The following is a 22,036-nucleotide window of genomic DNA, read 5'->3' as shown; positions in this document are numbered from 1 at the left end:
CGGCCAGGACCACAACAGCGAATGCACAGTCCTGACAGTTAAACACGGAAGTGGGGGTGTGTTGATAGGGGGCTTCATGAGGGCAAATGGTGTTAAGGGAGATACCGTTTCTAGATAACATCATGAATGACTTTGTATATACCAAAATACTGGCTGACAAGATGACTCATAATGTGCAGAAGAGAAATATTCCAGCATGATAATGATCTACAATGCACTGCCAAAAGAAAAACAAGAAAAGTATGACCTCGTAACACTTTTGGGGTATTTTAAAGACAAAGGTAGGGCAACACAACCCCTTAACCCTGCAAAGAATGTGTAAAAAATGTTATGTGAAGCATGCATTCCTCTAAAGATCTGTGCAGCACACTGGTATCGTCCAAAGAGGATTGAATGTGTCATCAAAAATGAAAATGGACACACAACCTATTGTTTACCTTAGTAATAAAAGGTGTACTGACTTTTGCTGACTGGAGTTCCTACTGTGAAGCCTGTACTTTTTTTTTTTTTACATGGTAGAGCTAAACTATTAGATTTATTTTTACATAAGAGCAAATATACTACTGTTCATCTTAGAAGTAATGCAGGATTTGTAAGGTGATTCAGTTTCCTTGCATTGGACATTTAACTGATATTACACAGGAGTGTACTCAATTCTGTTGCATACTGTATCGTTCTAAAAATGAACTCTTAAGAAACAAAGTATTCCAAGCATTTAAAGGGTATGTACTAATTTGTGTACACAAAGACAAACAAAAATGTCAACCTGTCAAAACATGATATTAAACTTTTCTGAGTTACAGGGGTTTATGCAATAAAAAGCAATCCAAACAAAAACTGGTTTCAAAAGGTCTTAATACATTATTTAGATGATATTTGGCTTTTAGATCCCCATACCAACAGCTCCATATCGCCTTTTAGTTTCATTTCCCCTGACAGGCCTTTTTGTTTAAACTGAGATTCTGAGCAGAGTCTTCTGAAGTGCTGAATCAATCATTCAGAGAGGCATCGGACGAGTTATTTCTCCACGTTGCTTTCATTGCTGTTCAGCCTGTTCCAGGTGAGCTTGGTAGATTTCTGATTTCAGAAATCGTGGATAACAATCGTTTTCCATCAGACCATATATCAGTTTCTGTGCCCTGTCGAAGCAATTTGGTCCCGGTTGAGAGATATTTTCACTGATTTCTTCTCTCGTCACACAGTCAATGTTTATCTGTGTTCAGAAAAAAGCAACTTTTATTTCACCCTTGAGCTCTTTCTGTTTGGCTATATTTTACATTTTGATACGTTCAGAAAGTTAACTTCATTATGAAGTAGTAAAAGAAAAATTATGCACCACTGAGCAACAAAGAAAGGGAACAAGGCCTATAAAAAATGTTTTTAGTAACAGTGAGTGAGACCGTGGAGGATTGACAGAGACAGTAAGAAAGCCGGCAATTGAGGCTGATTTGAAGTTACACAGGTCTGACTTCATTCACTTCTCACTTTACAAAAGCCATACCTGTCGAGGCGCATCGACTTGGACAAACTCGGCGTAAATCCTTTTGGCAGCAACCGTCATTTCTGTCACACTGGTAGTTTTTTTATAGTCTTCGCAGGCCAGCCAAAATAGAAGGTTCTCCTCACTGTATTGCGTCCTCAGGAAGTCCTCGAACACCAGCTGGCCTGCTGCGCAAAGGGAACACAAACACTTTGGAGACACTTTCATTTCAAACATCTAACATGGTTTGAATTACACACATAGCAATCAGTGACTTAAAGTTTTTAAGGACCTGGCCTCCCATGAGAGTTTCTGTTGTGTTCAAATACAGGTTGTTTAGCCTGCAGCCAACTATACTGACAGACGCAGGCTGGAACAGGTTTACTGAGAGTTATATCACAAAACTGCTTTCTCATGGTACAATCACATTTACAATGCAAATATGTATTAGAACAGATAAACACTTGCCCTATATCTCCATGGAACTAGTTATTATCATGCAAATACACAAGCATGTACAGACATTACGGCAGCGTGACGTATGTTCATAGGTACATCGGCTTTGCAAATGTTTTATGAAGGAGATGCATTCATACTCCTGCGTTTGTTAGATTTTAATCAAACTGATGTCTAATCTTGTAGAAACATGCAGAGCTAAATGTCACAACATAGAAAATATGATCTTTTTGACCTTTGGTTGAGGTAGGTGTAATGTAATGATACATGTTCATTGTGCTCCATCATGAGTCACCACTGATGATTCAATTCTAGTAAAAACTGAGAAGTGTAGATAAAAGCTCATGATAACAGAGATTTGGTAATCAGTACCAGCCCATCTATTATCTATACATCGCTTAATCCTCACTAGAGTTGTGGGGGGGCTGGAGTCTATCCCAGCCAACTTAGGGCGAAGGCAGGGGACACCCTGGACAGGTCACCAATCTATCACAGGGCTACACTTAGAGACAGACAACCAAGCACACTCACATTCACACCTACGGACTATTTAGAATCACCAATTAACCTCAACATGTTTTTGGACTGTGTGGTGGACGGGGAGAACATGTAAACGCAGAAAGATCCCGGTGCCCTCACCGGGACGCGAACCAGCGACCTTCTTGCTGCAAGGCAACAGTGCTACCAACAGCGCCACCCTACAGCCCTAATCAGTACCAATGCCACTGAAATTTTAATTCTCTTTACCAATTTCAACAACATTGCAAAAAAAATAAAAATAAACCAATGACATCAAGGCATTTTTTAAACTGATCAGTCCTGACATGACTTGAGCCTGATCCTTTGCAAATTTAGACACATTTTTAAAATACTCTGCAGGATTTAAACTTGATTTAAACCCATGTGCTCTGTCATTAATGATTATTGTTGTTGTTGTGTGGAATTATATGTTATATTGATTTTAAAAAAAAGAAAAAGAGAGAAAGTGAGCTTTTACAAGATTGAATTTCCCTTCTGGGATAAATAAAATATTTTTCATTTCATTTTCATTTCATTTCCATTAAGCATCCATCCTTGTCTTTATGTCAGCTGCTAGTTAAAGCCCCCAGTGCTTCCTGCTTGCTAACACGGAGAAGCCCACAGCATAAATGACCATCTCCTCTGGTCAGTATCGTATTAAACAGAAAGGCACAACCAGGTACTACAAATAATCTAGAATACTTGAAGAGTTCATTATGTAGGAAAATCAAATCAGACTAGGGCTCGGTATCAAGGGATGCTAAATATAAATGTCTCAGATCAGATCAGGGGCAAAAACTCGATTTGGACAGCCTAATTTTAATATGTGCGCTTTTTCAAAAAATGTATAGCTTGAGATGGAGTTTTTTTAAATAATTAAAAAGTACTGTTAATAAAAACAACACTGTGCCAAAAAAAACCCCCGAAAACAATAAACTTTTATATGGTGGCAGCTTTTCTACTGCAGTGTCCGTTTGACACAAAGAAGAATGCATATGATAAACAAGCAAGGTAAAAAAAAAGTATTTAGAACAAATCGTGTGCTATAAAAATTGTTCGTCCTTGTGAGGACTTTGACGTGGGTTTTGTCATATTTCGTGAGCCTCTGAACATCTTCAAATAAAGGTGCTGTGTGAGTGTGTTGGTTTACTTTGTCTCTCCTGCTCAACATCCTCCTCATGCTGATGTTGTGAAAACACCATTTCTAAAACCCCTGAAGCTGCTGCACAGTGTGCTGACACACACACACACTCCACTATATGTTGACGGGCTGAACCCTATCAGTAGCTTACCAATGTTATCAGCAAAGCCAAGCTCACAGGAGGAGCTACGTTAGCCTCAACAAGCTAAGTTAACCTGAATGTTGTGAATGGAGCATCGCTACAAGTGACTCGTAGTTCACAAACAGTAACGCTTAAAGATGTCTGTCTTTGAGAAGCTTAGACCAGACTGTTGTCGACTACAATCCCTAATCCTTCACACTCCACACATCGACTTGGTAGTGAAGTGCTGGTTTTCATTAGTGTGGACCTTGAGTTGAGACTACTGATACCTGGACTTCCAACACTTAACCTACAGGAATCAGCAGCTCATTTGTTGTTTCCTCCCGTGTCCTCTTCACTTTGTGTCACCAGAAACTTTATGACCTCAGCTCTTTTTTTTTTTTTTCCTGGGAACTGTTGTGGTGTTGTGCAAGCAGGAACACAAAACTGATTAAAGTGTGAACAAATCGGACTTTAAAAAAAAAAAGAAGAAGTATTTCGGGTGAAAATCATAACACCAATGAGCCTTCACTAAAGGTTAAGCAATTCTGTTATCTTCTACTCACATTCTCCCTTCCTCATAACAGCGCTCGTACGCTCAAAGAAGTCAGCGAACAAAGAGACGATGCAGAAAACTGCCAGGTATTGTTGTGGATGTCTGGAGGCTCTTTGTAACTTCAAAACCTTCAAAACCAAACCCTGCATCCTGATGCACGCTGCCTCAGCATCATATAATTGTGCACACCTATATTTCTTGTTATCTGCTCCTCACACCCCTTACCTTTGTTATGGGTGCATTCACGGTGCTGTGATTCCAACGCAGGTGTTAAATACTTAGCACGTCTTCTGGGAGCACAAACAAACAGCTAACTGCGAGCACCAGTGTTATTCACACAAATTGCTTTACATAAATCACAGCTGGTGCTCTGACAGTAATTGACAGAAAACAAAAACACATCCAGAGGCCGCTTGTTCCCGTCTACAAATCACTCCATATCTGAGCCTTCAATCGACTCTTTAAAAATCACAGGAGATGTAAAGGTATATCAAAATGCAACGGCCACGTACACAGCTATTTATTTTTTTCTCCGCTGTTTACCTATTTGTCATATGTGTCACCGCATTCCTTCAAAGGGAAATGGAGCAACTGGGATGCAAGGCAAAATCAATCTTGTGGAGGGCAGTTAATCTTGACGCAGTAGACAACAGGCGAAAATATTACAGATCAGCTAAATTCATTTCAGTGCAGCAATGACAGAAGAAACACAGCAGACAGAGGGAGAGAGAAAGAGCTTATCTGCACCTTCTGTCATTTTCAAATAGAGGCCGGGAATATGGTCAGGTGACAGCCACGAGCGAGCGCCGGCTTTTATAGATGAATAAGAGCTGGTTGAAATCGCCCTATCTACACTGGCAGCTCAGATTACGCCTCTTATCTCTGCCCGTGTCGTCCTCCTTAAATATATCTCCAAATGGGTTTGATGAACTTGAGGGAGGAATAGATCCTCGATCCTCCTAAAGAAGCCCGAGGGTAATTCAAGACGATGTGCGGGGCCGAGCGGCAGAGAAACGAGAGGGTGAAAAGAGAGGATGGAGAATTGAGAGAGCTGCGTTTCACAAGAGAGCGAGGGGAGTAATTCCATAAGTGGCCTTACTTTTGCACTCCAATAGATGGTCGAATGACTCTGCCCATGCCATGACATCATTAACAGGAGCCCTGCAGAACAAAATCAGGAGATATGCATCTTGTCATTTAGCCGAGGTACATGCTGAGGTTGATCGCTGTCAGTGATAGCATGTCATTCATAAAAAAAAAGTAATTTGAAAATTATTCCAAATTCTTATCTACATGATAACATACATTAGACTAATTATCAGCATCTTATCTTAGTATAAAAATGTCATTTTAAAATGAACTGGTATGATTCATTATGTGAATTTATTAAAAAAAAAAAAAAAAAAGGAACGATGACTCACATCTTAGCTGATATTGGTTCTTAATTGAATCCCAGATACCAGATCAGTCAGTGTTGTCCTCTGGATGGGAGTCCCCTTTCTACCACAATTACATGAAGATGTTTTATAAAATGAGCAAGTTAAAGTTACGTTCTTCCTCATTATTAGCTGTGAATGAAGTATTCAGATCTTTTACCGTAGACTGTATTTAGGAGATGGACATGGCCACCATGTCGTTTCCCATTGGCTTGTGGATTAGAATTCTAAAGTCTCCAATTTGGAATTTGGCCGTTGCTATCTTGGTGTTCTTAAACCAAATGTAATGACCAACAGGGTGGATCTGACTCAGAACGTGAAGACACTATGCAAGTGATACGGCAGCAACTTGCCAATTGCAAGGTAGCCCCATGTTAAAATATACCGTGGTTTATCATCTATTTTACTCTAAATGGAACCATAATTTACTGAATGGACATCATGCTTTATTGAAGGAGACATGAAAGCAACAACTGAGACCATAAAGTCATGAGGAAAATGTTCTTAGGTAACAGATCAAGTGAGAAGTAGGATCATTTTCTCTTAGATTCCATGTAATACTACTTTGTTTGCAGTCAGAGGAGTCGCCCCCTGGTGTCTGAGCGTAAGAATGCAGGTTTAAGGTACTTCTGTGTTGGTTTCACTTTCCTACCTAGAGGCAGTGACCATTAAAAAAAATAAATGAATAAATGAAGTCTATGTTTTTAACTTAAAGTAGCACTAATACATATTTTTATTCTGAGAATGTAACAATTTACTATGTGAAATATGAAGATAACTTTAGAATCTTACAGCTCCTATCAGCTCTCTGAGGTAATGCAGCATTGCTTAGCTGAATGTTTGGGTTTTATTGCCTCCAGCAAGATTTTGTTAAGATTTGGATACAAGTTAAGGATTAGCTGTTGAATATAGTGAATCATTTAGCAGCTAAAAAGACATTTCTTCTCAAGCGTTAATGGGGACCAGCGCAGTTTATAATAAAAAAAAAAAATAACCCAAGAACAATTTTAATCACTAATTTGTGATTAGTCAGAATCACTCTCACAGCCTCAGAAAAAAATTGCATATTTTGCTTCAAATCAAGTTTTTAAGGTGATAATGTCACTACAAGATTGAAAAAAATAAAGAAAAAAAGCATTGAATCTAGGAAAATTATTAATATCACAGTTTTAAAAAAACAAGTCTAAACATAACAAATAAAAGTTTTGCCTTCAAAATTTAATTTGAATAAATGTGCAAAAGACTCATTAAGGTGGATTTTCTGAGTTAGTTTGAAAATCTGTCAAATACCTCACATTTTGTAATAAATAGATATGCTTGGCTTGTTTTCCACAACAACACAAAAGGCTGTGATTAAACACTTGTCACTTGGGCCCCTGATGGTTTACCTTGATCTTTTAATAAGATTAACATTCTACAGGAGTCTGTGGAGATTTGGTTCAGTAATATTTACTGAATTATTATTTTTTTCTAAGTTTAATTGTAACTTGTCTGCAGCGAGTAAGATTTATGTCAGAATCTCTTTTTATGCCAAACTAGCGGCATCCTCTTGACATTAGTTTACATGTTCGAAGAGCCTAAATTGGATGAAATTTTAATGATCCCTGCGGGGAAACTGGGTCGTTGCAACAGAGAATCAGATAAGAATAAGTCAGAGCTGTGAATGTTATACAAGGAATTACAGCAAGTGAACATACTGAAAAGTAGAGCAAATAAATAAAAAAATACTCCACTGACAGGCTCACAGGCTCAAGTGCTTGTGCAAGACCTGCTCACATAATCTGATGTGTGGATGCTATAAGAGCGACAGCGCAGATTATGTCGATGACAGATCTAAATATGCATCGTACGGAATCAAGTACAGGAGCTTCCTGCGTGTATGGAACTATGTTATTTTTATCTGGAAGTTATGACAGCTCCCCCGAGTTCTGTTAAATATGTTGTTTTTTTTTTTACAGTCTTTACTGTATATTCCCACAGGCTCTTCTAATGCTACGTGAGATAACAGCAACCTACATATTCAAATAACCCTTGGTGTGCTTAACATGATAGCAATTACTTGATGTGCTTGTAGCAGGAATGAGTCAGTAGTAATGCAAAAATGAATATGGAACAAGTAGATTTATGTAAATAGAATGGTGGGAACTTTTTATAGTTTTATCTTAGGGAACATAGACACATGATGTTAAGTCACCGTGGGTCTCATTATAGTAACAAGGCAGTTCATTTGCACAGACTACCTGTGATTTTTGCACTGAAAAAAACAAAAACAAAACAAAAAATCATAGTCAAACATTTGCAAATTCTACAAAAGAAAGGAACCACATCCGCCACCGCAGCAGAGAAGACGCTAAAGGTGTGTTTACAGCAGCTGGAAGACAGAACTCCAGAGAGGAGAAGCTCTCAGCCGTCCTTCTGCTGAAGATGCATGTGTGTGAATGTCTACATCATTACTGTACTGACACCTCAGCCCATTAAATGGCTATTATGATTGCACTTTGTGCCAATACATACGAGCCAGCAGGGACATCCTCCAGCTTCTGTAGATAACAGAAAGTAGCCTCAATAACTTTTGCAACCTGTTGTGGTTTTGTTAGCTTTGTAAAGTGAGTTAAACGTATTTTAACCAAAACTGTGATCCTTTCTAAATCGAACCAATTAGTTTTGGTACTTAACTTAGACAAACACAAAAAGCGAAACAAGACTAAAGTAAAAAAAAAAAATCTGACTATGACAGACTAAGATGAGACTTGGCAGATTTTCCCTACCACCAACGCCTCTAACCACCAAATGTGGATTTTTGTTGCTCTTTTAATGTGGAAAGCTGCTCAATGGGTTGATAATGGCCTACAAGAAGATGGAAGAGGTCCCTACTGGCCCTTACTGAATGTATGGGAATACTGCCCAATGATAATGCTCACATAATGTTATGAGAACATTCAAGAACCGGCATCAAAGTGTAGCAGATTATTTGTGAGGACTATACTAATTACTTCCCACTTACAACAATGTTTACTCACAGGTATATTTTTACTGACATTCTTTTTACATTCATCTGAGCACATTTTTTTAAACAAGGGGATTTACTTTAGATTTGTTAAATTTCTTTAAAGTAACAGTACTTAAGTGATATTTTCCAGTATGAACCACTTACAGCTGTCAGTATTGAGACACACAATTCCAAGAACATCAAGACCACTTCCAGATACTGGCACTATTATTATTATTATTATTATTACTATTTTCCTCCGGCTTGTCAGTAAGCCAACAGCACCAGCCTGACTCTGTCAGCGAGGCATCAGTACCTGGAGCAAGACTGCTCCGGGCAGCACAGTCCAGCAGCCTCCAGCAGCAGCAGCAGCAGCGCCAACACCGCTGAGGGACTGTCACACGGTCCTTTTTCTGCTGTGACAGCTGCCCAACTGCCTGAGAATAACAGACAGGTGCTGGAGACTTGTGCTGCTAGCAAACTAGCAGATTTTCTGTTATATTTCCATCAGATTCTGGTGAACCGAATGCTCTTTATTTTTGGTCTAATCCTGTGGATCACTCAGCGGGAGGCTTGCGTGCGACAAGGTAGCTTAAAATGTCCTTGAAAGATGAAGATAAGCGAGGAAACACACGCTGATTAGCCACGGTCCTAAACAGGTTTTTTAAAAATGACTTGTTTGCAAAATTCTGTTCTTGATTAATGCCATGTGTTCAAGAACGCTATACTGTTTAGAAGTATTAATGAGAGGCCCGGACACAAAAACAAAGGCTGCAAAAACAGCTGCTTTAGATAAATATGGAAAATGTAAAAAGCCTGTACAACAGCTTACTTGCTTTTCTCCTCACTGAGTCCTCTAAGTCTTTAAATTTTAACAGGAATTTAGCTCACTTGCCAAATCACAGTTGTCCTCAATCACTCAGTTCTTAAAAGTCTTGATAACAGAAAACAAATTGCTTAAAAGTTGTTCAAAACGCCTTAAAGTTCTACAGCTTTGACAGTGCCGGTTTGAACTGTAGCCTCATGTGATGCACTATCACACAGTCCCTCAGAAGTAAGGGACAAGGCGTCAGAAGAAAAGGTTTTATCCTCATGCAGGCTCTCATTTTTTTGAATTGCATCATATAGAGCACAGTGCACATTCAGCTCAAAGAATTCTAACTCATCTCTGGACCTTTTTCATGTCTTCTTAGGCAGGGAAGGAGGGAAGGGAAAGACAGCTTGCAGGCTTAGTGAGAAACAGAGACACGCAGAGGGAGAAACTTCCAATAAAAACTGCACAGATCACAGGAGCCCCATCAGAAACACCTGCTCGCCGAACGCACAGACGAGACGGAACCATCCGCTAAACACATCCCCGGTTTTATTTTAGCAACATGCTCCCTGGCTGGGCAAGATCAGAAAGAGTCAGTCATTACTGGAAAAACAAGGCAGACCGTAGGGAAAGCGAAACATTCAGCATGTTAAGCAGCAGCACGTTCAGTGACAGACGACAAGTTTGTCCAACGTCCTCAAGCGTAAAGCCAAAGCTGGTTGCGGAGCTCATACTTACGACATGTGTTTTCTGTTGCCAAAAAGACTGCAGTATGTTTCCTTGTTGTGGAAATATGTGTTCAACCACTTCTCAGGCTTCTCTTTTCTACCTGACTTACCCTTCAGGTACAAGTCTGTGCATGTTGAGTTGCGGTGCAGGCGTGCCCGGGGTTTACAGAAATGTCAGTTTTTACTCCTCACTCTTTAACCTTCACCTCCTTCAACAGAAATTCATCTCGACATTTTGGCCAAACATTTTTTTATCTTTTCATGTTGGTGTCCTCTAAAAGGCAGAGATGGCACAAAGGTAGAAATGTCAAAAATGATAATGAAAGAAGAAAAAAAAAACAAACAGAAGACCTCAGGAAAATCATTAGTGTACAGTGTTAGGAGTCGGGAGACAAGAGGGCACGGCTGTGACTAATCCTGTTGCTGCGAGCCTGAACGGTGGTTTGGCTCGGATCATGCATCTGCTGTGGGAAGTGTATCAGAGAAATAGCCGCAATTACAATAACAGCAGTGTTTTTTTTATTCAGAATGTAACATAATGACTCTAAAAAAGGTTGATTTAACCATTAATTAATACAAACATTATAATTACATGGTTCAACATTTTGTTTTCTACCTTCGCTGTGTGTAGGTGTACAGCTCTGGGTTTGTTTGTTTGTCTTTTTTTTTCCCTGGAAGCAATTTTTAAAACTGAAAGCAAACTCAATGATAATGATTTACAATTCAGATATTATGAGATGGTATGAATTAGACTGAAGGGTAAAAATGAACGAGCAAAGGGTAAGAAACAACGCTGTAATTTATGAAGCAAACATGGAATTTAGATTTACGGTTGGATATTTAGTAATTAGCTCCAACGATCTCTGTAGGCGGCTAATCTGGTTAGCAGGTAGCCGATCGTGAAGAAACTATTATTAGTTTACAGAAATGAACAATCACAAAACAGCTGCATTATAAAGTGTACTGGCTTCAGCAAAGGCTTCTAGGGAACGGGTTAAAAAAACAACTTGTAATAGGTGGCCTTCCACTGCAGCAAACTAAGACAGGCCGAGGAGGAGCAAACATTTGTAGAAATAGCCCTGTAATCATCCCTGTCAGCCTCTCTGTTGTGTAAGATAAGACGCTTCAGCTGCGACATTGAAAGCTAGTGCTTTAAAACAATGATAGACAGTAGTTACTGGCTGTAACCACAGTTCTATGAGCACACAGGGGGTACGTCAACTGTTTTACGCTGTTGACGGTTAATGTCAGAGGTGAGAAAACCACCAGCTAACGAGATCAATGAGAGGACAGAAAACATGGATCTTGCTATGAGTTGAACCAACCAGCATTTGTCTCCATCACGTTTAAGCAGCTGCTCAGAAGTACTACACCTAGAGTAGTTAGTTTATTTGTTTTTACAATTTACTGTTATTTTACAAGTTTCCCGTGTTTTTTTTTTTTTTTTTAAGAATTTAATTTAATTTAATTTTATTGTATTTTATTACAGGTAATAAGTAATAAAATTACAAATTAGGCCAAAACTGTAAATAATGTCCACATCAAAAATCTGTATTATTACAAATGGGATTTTGATCTTGTCTGTCTCTAAGTGTAGCCCTGTGATAGACTGGTGACCTGTCCAGGGTGTCCTCTGCCTTCACCCTAAGTCGGCTGGAGGCTCCAGCCCCCCGCGACCCTAGTGAGGATTAAGTGGTGTATAGATAATGGATGGATGGATTTTGATCTTTTGCAACATTTAGTCAGGAAATAACAATATTTTCACTGTATTTAAATCAAGTGTTTTGAGAGAAAGAGAGAGAAAGCAATGATTTTACAGATATTTACTATTGTTTTCACAGTGTTTTTTTGAACATTACTGAGTTCCACCATTTTATTTATTTTTTTCTGGCACTCTTGCTGTTTTTTTGTTTTTTTTTAAAATTTATGTTATCTATTTCTTACACTAAAAAAACAGCCTGATCACATATCTGACAAAGTGTCAATGTAGCGCTTTCAGTTAAATTATCGCTATAACCCGTAGTGATTAAGTGAAACCAGCTGCTGGTGGCAAAATGTTCTATTTCCCGCTTTCCTATGGCTGTAAGGCTTAAATCCAATCTATTTTGTCATGTCTAACTTGTATGGAGGGGTGTGTGACTAGGTTTTTGTGTTTACTACTAGTCTTGTTTACGACATTCCATGGTGGCCAACAAATCATCTTTTTAAAAAATGCTCTCTGTTCCCACATACTGGCCTATTACTTGCAATAAACTTTATTGGAAATGCGATGTTTCAGTCCTTAGACTATAATCATACTGTGACCCAATGAAGGTCTCAGGACTGAAATGCATTTTCAATAAAGTTTACTGCAGGCAATAGGATAGTTGCAGTCGTGTTCTCTCTCTCTCTCTTTACCTGTAAATATTCCCTCAATGACACCTGTCTCCAAGAACTGTAGGTGTGCATGAACGTTCACAGCCCAGAATCCTCCATATTGCCTCTGTGTTTCCTTGCCAGGCCCTTGATGTCCACAACAAAGTGATGCTAATGGTGACTGATATCTGATATCACTGAGGATGCAGCTGTTAGTTAATACCACGGCTTTGGCATAGACTTTCAACATCCAATGCAAAATTAACTGAGAAAAGACTACGATTTGATGTCAATGTTAGGCTCGGGCCTATTCAAGCCAGCTTTTACTCTAACTTGCCCATTGTCAGTTCCTTAAACAAAGCTTGGCTACTTAATTTGTACCCTTCTTTTTTCTAAAAAAAATAGGCTGAATTAAGCACTATCACAGCGATATCATGACACAATAGAGAGAGTGCTCCTTGAATCTGAGAATTATTTTTAAGAAAAACAAAAAAAACCATGTACTTGGGAACCCAGGTTAATATTCCTGCCTTCTGTTTAAAAAATTAAAACATCTTCACTCACATGGCAGTGTGATTAAAATTAAACCAAAAGCGCTATCAGCTGCGCTTTAGTAATCCTCAGGGTTAGCCATATTTATTATTAATTCCTTTGTGACTTTTTCATTTTAATAATGATCCCATTATTTAATAGGATTTGTTTCCTGAAACAGCAAAGTGAGGGATCAATCTCAAGTATTAAAAGGCAATGAATCACAGAGAGAAAGAGCAGCAAAGTTAATGCAGTGTCTCAGTGCAACCTCTTGTTTTTTGCAATAATGGAACATGGCAACTTTGGTATTGTGACAGAGAGAGAAAGATGGTGGTTACTGCAAATAAACTAGAATGAAAGCATGGTTAGGATTAGACAACATTTTGTTTGCCTGAAAATAACCAGGGAAGTATTGTAGTTATAGTTACCAAGAAAACCCATGTTCATATCCATTCACTAATGCATACATGCATAGAGCAGGTTTTAGGAACTAAAAGTAATGTGAGGATGCTTTTATAAACAAAATCAAACCAATAATTTGATGTAGTCCCTCTTTTGCCTTTAAAACAGCACCTCTTCCACCTGGTACCCTTGTGCACTGTGTTTCAAGGTACTTGGCAGGAACGTTGCTCCAAGCATCTTGAAGAACTTGTACAGTTTTTCTGTGGATTTAAGCTGTCTTAATTGGGTCTGCGTCTTTGCGTAATCCCAGACTGATTCGGCTCATTTGTTTCACTGCAGACAGTTCCTTATGACTCTGGCTGCCTTGTATGGTGGAAATGGCAAATCCACACACTGTCTCTCCGATGTGTCTGTTTGATGGCATCCTCCTCCATTTATATCTACTAGCTTGGATTGTCGATCAGTTAACAAATCATCTACCACATTGACATTCAAACCTTGTCTATGGTACTTTCCAGTTCACTAAACTTTACCAAATGTTGACACTGGGTATAAATTGTGAGGCGTGAAATTGCACAAACATAGACGCAATCCTTATGTTTCCATAAATGTTGTCATCCCACCTATGGGAGACAGAACCTTCAATGATATATGCCTTGTTTTTGCATGCAATTCCAGCCCTCACCTGTGTTTATAGCACAGCATTTCCACAACATGATATTGGGATCTATTCCCTTTGCATGAACTAGGCATCTGTACAGGAAATAGGAATCTCTTTGACCCAGTTCACACAGAAGCCCCGAAAGCATCAAACTCTCTGGAGAGAACCATCAGCAGAAAGAGGCAGATGCTCAAGTATAAGGCAGAGGTGGGGTGCAATGTCCTCATCTAACACCGAGAGAGAGAGACAAGGAGAGGGATGAGGCTATGAAAATGACTGATGGGAGCACAAATGGCAGCGCTGTGATCAGGAGGGAAGAGGAGGAGGGGGAGCGGAAGGGAGACGAGGGACAACGCTGACAGCTGAGCGGGCCTACCTGTCCGCCCATCTCTCGTTTTCTGTCTTGATTTGCAAGTCCTCGGCGGGACACTTGCCGGGGCCGGCATTGCGAAACAAGAACAGGTGTCATAAAACACCGCTGCGACTGGGATTTGCATCTGTAATGACCTCACAGGAGATGCTGAGAGTATGATGTTCCTAACAAAAACCTGTCAGCTACACGCCCTGAGTGGTATTCATCACCAGCTCAGCTGCAGCCTACCTGCCGTCCTATCTCTAAACAATGATGGAAAACAGTTTTTTTTTGCGTCTCTTCAACACAATAACATGTTGCTTGTCTTGCCGTTTTCATTACGGCACTCCCTTTGTGTTAGTTTTTTGGCAGAATTATGTGTAATGACAATTTAATATAGCACACCTGGTTGATAGACTTCACAGGTATCGTTGGAAAAGACTTCACGACTGCTGAACACGAGAGGTTTACAAATTCAATCAATCCTAGGGCGATGGACTCGCGTGTTTCAGCTCCCCTGATACCATCATACGTGTTTCATATTTATGAAGAGGCATCTGAAAGGTACTGAACAGGTTCTGCAGCACGTGAAGAACATATCTTTAGATCAAGAGGAGGAATGATTGCCAGCGAAAGCTCAGGTAATAGTGAGATAAGATGGGATTGCTACACGGAAGAGTGTGACCCAGATCCAGCTGCATACAGTACACCATCAGTTCTACTTTTTAAATGTACAATAGGGATATTATCTCAGACATTTCAAAGAGGCTGAGCTGATTTCAGTGTGGCCTCTATTTTATTTATACACTTCTGCATGAGTGTGGCAGCTGTTATGCGATTGGTACTACCATATTGCTAAAATGTTCTCCATTTGTGGGGCACTTCAGAAGGATAGCGCACTAAAGCGAAGGATCTATTTTGGATTTGGATGCCGCGATTATACGATTGGGCTGAACATCTAATTTTAATGTTAAGTAATTTTTAAAAACAGTCATATATGTTACATTATTTTGGCTTAAGTATTCATTTTGGATTAGTAATACTGGATTTTAGAGGCTAAAATCTATGTTAGTGCTGGCCACAAATGGTACAAACTGTCTCCAAGAAATAGCCATATGCTCACACACACATGTCCAACACAATAAAAACTCCCACCATCCAGCTTGTACATGTTACCAAACTAATCCCCAGCTATAGAAAAATATGCTTACTTTAGCGCTGCGTGACAAAGTTTAGCACGCTTTAAACATCGGGAAAAAAATAAATGATTTGAATAGAAACTTCCTTTTTTGCTGATGGTAAGATACCAGTACATAAGCAACATAACTCACTCCATGGATTATGAAAATAACCAACTTGGCAAAGGGGGAATGTAGTGCCTGGGTCCAAAGGCCAGTCAAAAATAGCTTCACTCCAAGCAGCCATAGTTTATGGTGCACTTGGTGATAATTCATTTTCTCATTTTCAGCAGCGAGAGGCAGCTGCGATCAGCAAAAACAAGCTCCTACAAACAGACTGCATGCTACCTGTCCAGCACTAAAAGGCAGGCTAACCAAGGTAACAGGTAGCTAGTGAGGACAGTAAAGCATGTAGCAGCTAAAGAGGAAGGTGCATTTCCCAGGAGTTGGTAGAAACTTAAACATAGAAAGTCAGAGGCAGATAATTGGATGCTAGATGCTAGAAATGTGACTCCAAGTCATTTGCAACCATTGTTTTGTGTAAATAAGTGGCTATTTGCTACTAATCTCATAATCATCAAACAAAAAAAAAGATATTGTTGGCGACCTGGGTGACCAAATAATAAGTGAATGGAGTTTTAAAAGCAGATTTGAATGCAAATTCCACATAATGACAGTAATTAAGACTATCTAATAGAAGGTATTAGCTTTATTCTAACTAAAGCACTTGACCTACGTCGATGACTTCGGCTCCATTGAACGAATTGAGCCACTTATGTGAAATGTATTCATAACTTTTTTTAGCTACATTAACATGTAAGACTTTAATGTACATTTTAGATACCATCAAGGACTTTTAAGAGTGTTTTTTTATGTTTTGAGATTTAAATAGATTGGATGCCTTCTATTCCCAAAGCATTTAAATACCGGTGTTTACTATGTATGAGCTGCTGAAGGACGCTGCTTACTCATGAGGCACACACAGTACGGTGGGAATATGATATTACGAACAGTTGTGCATGGAAAGAACATCTGTTCAGAAGGTGTGCATCAAGGTCTGTCTTAAAAAGCCAACCTTTGCTCGTGAGATCTAAATAATTAAACTGCACATACAAATGTTCATTTACATAAACCATTAGCGTACGATGCCAGTAGATTGGCAGGTGAAGGCCGTGGGAGGCACATGTATAACCTAATGACAAGCAAGCAATTAAAAGCTACCCTGAAAATACATTTAACTTCATTATCCATTCAGGCACAACATTATCGATAATGTAAAAGAGGTTACTCATGTTTCATCATAAGTAATTAGACTCCTGTATGCAAACGGTTTTAAAAAAAAGATAAAGTATTTTGATTGCTGTCTGTAGGCAGCTGGAAAGATACTGACAAACAATATTTCAACTCTTCTGCTACATGATAACACTAAAACACCCTCAACCCCACCACAAACACTGAAAATAAATAAATAAATAAATAAAAACACAAAAAACGGTGCAGTGTATAACCAGTGGATTAGAAAGGACTCATTTACAAATATTTGAATTGGCAACAGAGACTCCCAGGTTATTGCCTTCTCACTGAGGCACAGCTCATTTGAATAATGCCAATGCAGCTCATACTTAGTAGATAATTGACTATTCTCCAGTCGTTGGTCGGACTTTGCTTGTCCTCTCTGCGGGATTAAATCCACTCTTTAACATATAGCAGACCCGTGGGGACGGCTACTGAGCCTGTGCTAACGCGAAATGTTTGATGAAACGATGACATAAACGCTCGATGTTCAGTCAGATCCGTTGCCTGTGGAATTCTCGGAGTCACGCTAATATTGCCTTTGGGGAATTGCCGTTACCATAATGAGACGTGAAGACGTATAGAGTGATGGTAGCGTTATACTGATGAAGATGCCTATAGGTTTATGTTGCAGCTATGGCTACTTTAAATATAACCGGGGCACCATTACTATGAGAATCACAAGCTATTATGCTGTATACTGCATTATAAATAATACGGACAAATTATAGCGAGCTGGGAACGGCTAATGGCATCAATAGTCATAATGCTGTAGCAAAATGCAGCAAACAGTCATGTTTAATTGCCTCGTGTTTCGGTAAATTACAGCGAAAGGCTAAATACATTTTTGTACTCAAGCTATATTTTTTTCCTGGATTTTTCTGGATAATGCTACAGCATAAAACTGTATTTTATTTAGAGAACAGTGAGTTTCCAACTTTGCGGGTTTCTTAACAAGACATCACTTCCAGGCACAAACCGATGCCCACAAAGAACCCTGAAGTGGAAGAAGAGGACCAGCCGGCTCAGAGCCCTGACCTCGACCTCGACCTCATCCGACCCCTTTTGGACGAACTGGAATGCTGAGTGTGAGCCAGACTTTATCAGCTAACATCAGCGGCTGACCTCACTAATGCTCCAGCAGCTGAATGGGAGCGAACCCCTGGAGCCGGGTTCTGAAATTTGGTAAAAAAAAAGTTTTCCCAAAGAGGCTGTTAGGGAAGTCCAATTCTTACAGTTTTGGTTTGAGATGTTTATTAATGATATTATGGGAGAATGTTCCAGAGTTCACATTGTTTTGCTTATAATATGTGCCTCTTCATGTACTTTTGTCAAAGTTTGCACATAAATTAAGTCAATAAATTGAGGTAGAGACTGGGGAAATTAATTCAAAATCTACGCAAATGATCAATTTGATTGTAATTAACTTAAATGGAACATAAATGGAGTGGGATTTTAATTTCTAACCAATTCAATCTCCCCCTGCCTCCGTCTCTCTCTCTTGTTGTCCTTCTGATTACAGATGGAGTGACTCGGAGAGTTGATTAGCCTTCCTCACCCCCGTTTGGCAGCGTTAACCCCCGCTCTCTAATTACATTACATTTGACAGAATGCTCTCAGGGCATGCCCTACTCACAGCTGAATTGCAAATGTACCAACCCCACACACGCAGCATTTGATTTGATGTAAAAATAAATAAATAAATAAATAAAAAAAGTCAAGACAATAACAAAAACAGGAAGCACCACACAGATATAAAAAATATGATTTAATAATGCACTTCTGAGGGGGGGAAAAAAATCTTCAAGCTGCAGACTCTGAAAGTGCATCTCGGGGGCCTTCGAGCTTTTTTTTTTTTTTTTTTTTTCTTTCAGCTCTAATGCAATTCTGTTGCTGTGCTGTAAATAATACCCGTGTGGAGCATTAAAGGAGGGCCTAACAGAACTATATTAGCGTCTGCGAGGAGCAGGAGTGAAAACCCGAGATGTAGCATAAATACAGCTCTCTGCCTGCGTTGGCACCGCCGCATCTCTTTGTTAATGTTTCCTAGCGGTGTTTTGTAGGCGGTACAATGCAGCTCCACTGTGGGGAGCTGTGTCTCTGTGCCTGCTCTGTCTCTCTCTGGCTCCCATTCTTTCTTTGTGTCTGTCCGTCTGTCTCTCCTCCTGTCTCTCCCTCTCTCTCTTCTGGCACATAGCATCATATGCAGTGGCTGTGGGCCGTTGTTGCTAATGTTAAAAGCTCAGCTGGGAAGTCAGAATCCCTTGGACTGATGCTCTGTGGCCTCAGTGTTTCACAGCTCCGTAGCTTGGACCGACCATCTGGGGTGAGGGTGGGGGGAGGTAGCATGTGTGTGTGTGATGTGAGTAACAGAGTGTAGGTAGTGGGAGGGCAGGCATGTGTACATGTGTCTGTTTTTCGCTCTGCTCCTGTGCGTGCATGCGTGTTAATTCTTTAATTTACATTCATCATGCAGAGCGGTAAGACAGCTATCAAAGTGAGGCTGAAACGTACAGGTGTGTGTGTGTGTGTGTGTGTTTGTGTGTAACCTCTCTGTTGGTCTTTATGCATATGCAATGATCCTCTTCTCTGCTGGCAGCGCTGGAATTGGGATGAAAAAGGTGGTGTAACTCCAAATTAGTGACAACATCGCCCGCAGCTTTTATACGCAGCGAGTGTTTTAGTCTAGTTTATGAAGATGTATGGCCAAATATATGAAGTAGACCAATAATTAATAGGATCTCTCCAGGACAAAAGGGAATGAATCTTGGACCTTATTGCGTTATCCATGGCATTCTTTTTTTGTGTGCGTAATTTAATGTCCTCCTTCTTGTAATGTCAGATGAACTCAACGCAGCTCTGTAACAAGAGCACGAAAGTAATAAAAGTTCTTCGAAAAACAGGCTCACGAGAATACATGTCATTAAGAATTGAGAGAGTTAAATGATGGCAGCAGGGTGTTCGCTAGTATGGGATTTTAGTGCAAGTTTGTACTTTCATTAAATTTTTGGGAGATCATAAGAGACTCATTTAAAAAAAAAAAAGAAACACAAAAAAGAAAACATTGGGCTAAATTCCAAAAACACTTCCTTACACTTTACAGTACTATCACTGTCATTAAAATAAACACAAATGAAGTTGTAAAAGCAACTTATTACCAAACTGTTGTTTTTAAATGAGGTTGACCTCAGTTCAAAATTTCAGCTGGTGAGTTTGCTTTTTTTTTTTTTCTTTCTTTGGATCACATAACTGATCAAAAAAGAGTCAATCAGTTCAAGTCTGGCTTGATTTCTCCTCCAGTGTAGCAGCCTCTTAATAGAAAATGGTTTCATATCATATTCTGAAATTTAAAATGACCTACTACACAATTAAAAATATTTCAGATAAACGGTTCACAGAAACCACTTTGTAGATTTAAAGTCTTCAGTGGTTATTACAGTTCACAATTATGTATCCAGCTTCCAATAAAATCCGTGTCCTTCTGGCCTTTCTTTTTTCTTCTCTTCAAAACACCACAGAAGCTGCTGTAGTCTACATTGGTGCTGAGCAGCGCTCGCCCAGGCTGACATTCAAACGCAGTCTGAAATAAAAGGCAGACAGAAGAAGGAGAAAATACTTTTAACAACTCTGAAACAAATTGTCCGTCTTCTACGCACTCCTTAATACCTAATGTACAAATGCAGCGTTTATAGGTAGCAGCAAATACATATGCAGGGATACTTAAAGCTATTGTTCACACACATCACACACACACACACACACACACCATTCCTCTCCAGTGCTCCCTCATTATGTCTTCTCAGCAACTAATGATCTTCACTTTTTTATACTCAACAAAGAGGAATGCCAGTCGGCAGACAAAGTCTTACAGGCTACAACACAAGACACAAGCATCCACTTTGTTGTGCACTTTCCTTTTTTCCCCCCCACACAAAAAAAAAAAAGAACAGAAAGGAAAAAAAAGTGGGCCAACAGCAATTAAATAGCCAAATTTCAGGGTTTGTTAAAGCTGAAGAAGTGTGTTCGTGGGGGAGCGGAGGAGGAAAAGCCCCTTGTTCTTCAGTCAAAGAACAAAGGCTCCCCCGCCCTCCTTTGTGTCTTTTTTTTTTTTTTTTTTTGCATCTCTTCAGTCTGAAGATGCAGATCAAGACTAGGTAATTATCCTCTGATTGAGTATTCATAAACGATTATGCTATTGTTTTGTCTTTAATGATGCAAATTACGACTAATTACCTAACGTTAATGGATACCGAGAGCCTTTATGAGCTGTGGAATAGTGCAATTAGGCAACTGTTTATCTAACAGCTCCATGTGTAAACGGTAGTCGGAGGAGCCTATGTATAGTTAATGTAAGCGTGACCATTCGTCTTACTCATCATCTGCACCGGTTTGATGGATGTCTGAGAGAAGAAGAGCTGACTCTGCATTTGGGAAACTAATTTCAAGCACATGAATCACAGAGCGGCGTAATGGAAGTGCATTTTTGTGCTTTCAATAAGTAAAGGTTTGGAATTTCATGTACAACATTTTTTCTTTTTCCCCTTTAAAGCCCTGTTGGGATCATTAAAGGCACAAAATAAGTTGTTTCAGAGTTTGTTTGATAAGTTGCCAATATTCATTTCCTATTTATTTGAAAGTACAAATCTGTGGCCTGAATCAGTATATTCTTTTTTTTTACTTTTTTTTTTTTTTGATGCTTGTCTCATCTGTCAAAAAAAAAAAAAAGAACCCCCTCACAGACTCCAGTGAATCATGTCGCAATTTGCTGCTGGCACTTTCATCATTAAAACTTTTGTACCCCCCCCTACAATACTACAGCTTTCCTCTGATAAGATTTCTTGAGAGTGTGAATAGAAAATTAGCTCAGTAACAACCGAACAGGGAGAAGAGAAGAGGCAGGGCCATTATTCCAAAAGCTACAGTCAAACACGAAACCTACTGCTGGAATACATAAAGAATCCGTCCGACTGGAGAGAAATTAGCCGAGGACATTTCAGACTGTAGTGCAGCTGAATTAATTAACA

At 39.4% G+C, this 22,036-nt stretch overlaps 1 protein-coding gene across 1 annotated transcript; it reads right to left on the bottom strand.

Moving 5' to 3' along the window:
* Nucleotides 1-209: 209 nt before the first annotated feature.
* Nucleotides 210-10,317, bottom strand: LOC103367494 (regulator of G-protein signaling 21-like). Its single transcript, XM_008295531.1, has 5 exons — nucleotides 10,251-10,317; nucleotides 5,695-5,773; nucleotides 5,373-5,434; nucleotides 1,502-1,668; nucleotides 210-1,213 (listed from the first exon to the last, which is right to left on the bottom strand). Coding segments are annotated over exons 2-5 (408 nt in total). The 5' UTR covers nucleotides 5,697-5,773; nucleotides 10,251-10,317; the 3' UTR covers nucleotides 210-1,036.
* Nucleotides 10,318-22,036: the final 11,719 nt, after the last annotated feature.

This window comes from Stegastes partitus, unplaced genomic scaffold, assembly GCF_000690725.1.
Source record: "Stegastes partitus isolate 25-593 unplaced genomic scaffold, Stegastes_partitus-1.0.2 Scaffold23, whole genome shotgun sequence".
NCBI lineage: Eukaryota > Metazoa > Chordata > Actinopteri > Pomacentridae > Stegastes > Stegastes partitus.
This window is presented reverse-complemented; position numbering and strand designations above follow the sequence as displayed.